The sequence below is a fragment of the Orycteropus afer genome, unplaced genomic scaffold, assembly GCF_000298275.1.
Source record: "Orycteropus afer afer isolate SDZICR_OR568_19922 unplaced genomic scaffold, OryAfe1.0 scaffold00173, whole genome shotgun sequence".
NCBI lineage: Eukaryota > Metazoa > Chordata > Mammalia > Tubulidentata > Orycteropodidae > Orycteropus > Orycteropus afer.
The window spans coordinates 3,990,602-3,991,718 of NW_006921760.1; the positions used below are offsets into that span (position 1 = coordinate 3,990,602).

The 1,117-nt window shown below is 36.4% G+C and overlaps 1 protein-coding gene across 1 annotated transcript in view; it reads right to left on the reverse strand.

Moving 5' to 3' along the window:
* The window catches only part of SLC30A8 (solute carrier family 30 member 8), a 42,360-nt gene that overhangs the window by 32,088 nt on the left and 9,155 nt on the right, over window positions 1–1,117 (reverse strand). Inside the window, exon 2 of the mRNA XM_007946869.1 lies at window positions 761–960. Coding sequence (XP_007945060.1) covers window positions 761–960 — 200 coding nt within the window. The remainder of the gene's footprint in view (window positions 1–760; window positions 961–1,117) is intronic.

Genomic DNA, 1,117 nt, shown 5'->3' on the forward strand with positions numbered 1-1,117 from the left:
AAAAAAAATGAGAAAGTGCATTAACAGACAAAAATACAGATCACTAATAAGCATGCAAAGAAAATTTTAACAGTAACAAATAAATATTAAAGTAAATCATATTGGTCTATATATTAACAAAGATTCAGGAAAAATTTGAACAAATTCTGGTAAGAATTTAGAGATGGAATCATTTTCATGCAGAACTGATAGCCTATGGATTGGATAGCACTTTCTGTATAGCACTTTGGCAATGTGTATCAAAAAGTATTAAAAATGTTTATGCCTTTCAAGCAATTAATTTCTCTTTTAGAAATCTTTTTCAAGGGAATAAACAGAAAGGCAGGCGGAGTTTTATTCAAGGTTTTGCATTGTATCGTTGACAATAAGCAGGGAAAAACTCCCTAAATTTCTAACAATACAGAGATGGTTATGTAAATCACAGTGGAGCATACAATAGAATATTGTCCAGGCATTAAAAATGTTTTTGAAGAGTATTTGCGTGGTCAAAAGCATTCAGCATGTTCTCAATTATGTAAAAAACTGTGAAATCTGAATAGAAAATTCTCCATATGTTTTGAGAGGTTATCACTCCAATGTGGGATAGTGATAAATTTTGTTTCCATCTATTTTCCAAGTTGTCGACAATGAACTATTTTTACTTTATAATTACAGAAAACACAACCACTTTCGTTAAAAGAGAAACTTAGGTGACGCTCTGGTAAAGGTGCAGGGTTTGTTTGCTTGTTTGATCAAAGAAGGCTTTTGGAGAAGTACTCACCCACGACCTCTGCAATCATGAACACGAAGCATATTGCCGAAGCAGAGCACAGTTTCCACTTGGCGTGGATTTGTTCCTTTGCCCTGTTCTCCGCGGCCTTGAAGTTGTTGTGACAGTGATAAAGGGCTCCTGTCTCCAGCAACTCTGGCTTCTCTCTGAGACATTGATCTTTACTCAGGGGCTTCTGACCGAGTTCCACACTGTGGACGAGTTGGACAGAAGCAAGAAATGAACACAGTGCAAAGAAACATCTCACTGACACCCCTACCCATTCTTGGAACCGCTATTAGAACATGTGTTAACTAGCTAAGAATGTATAATTCCCTGCTCCTTCAACAAGCAAGAACTTTCCTTTTG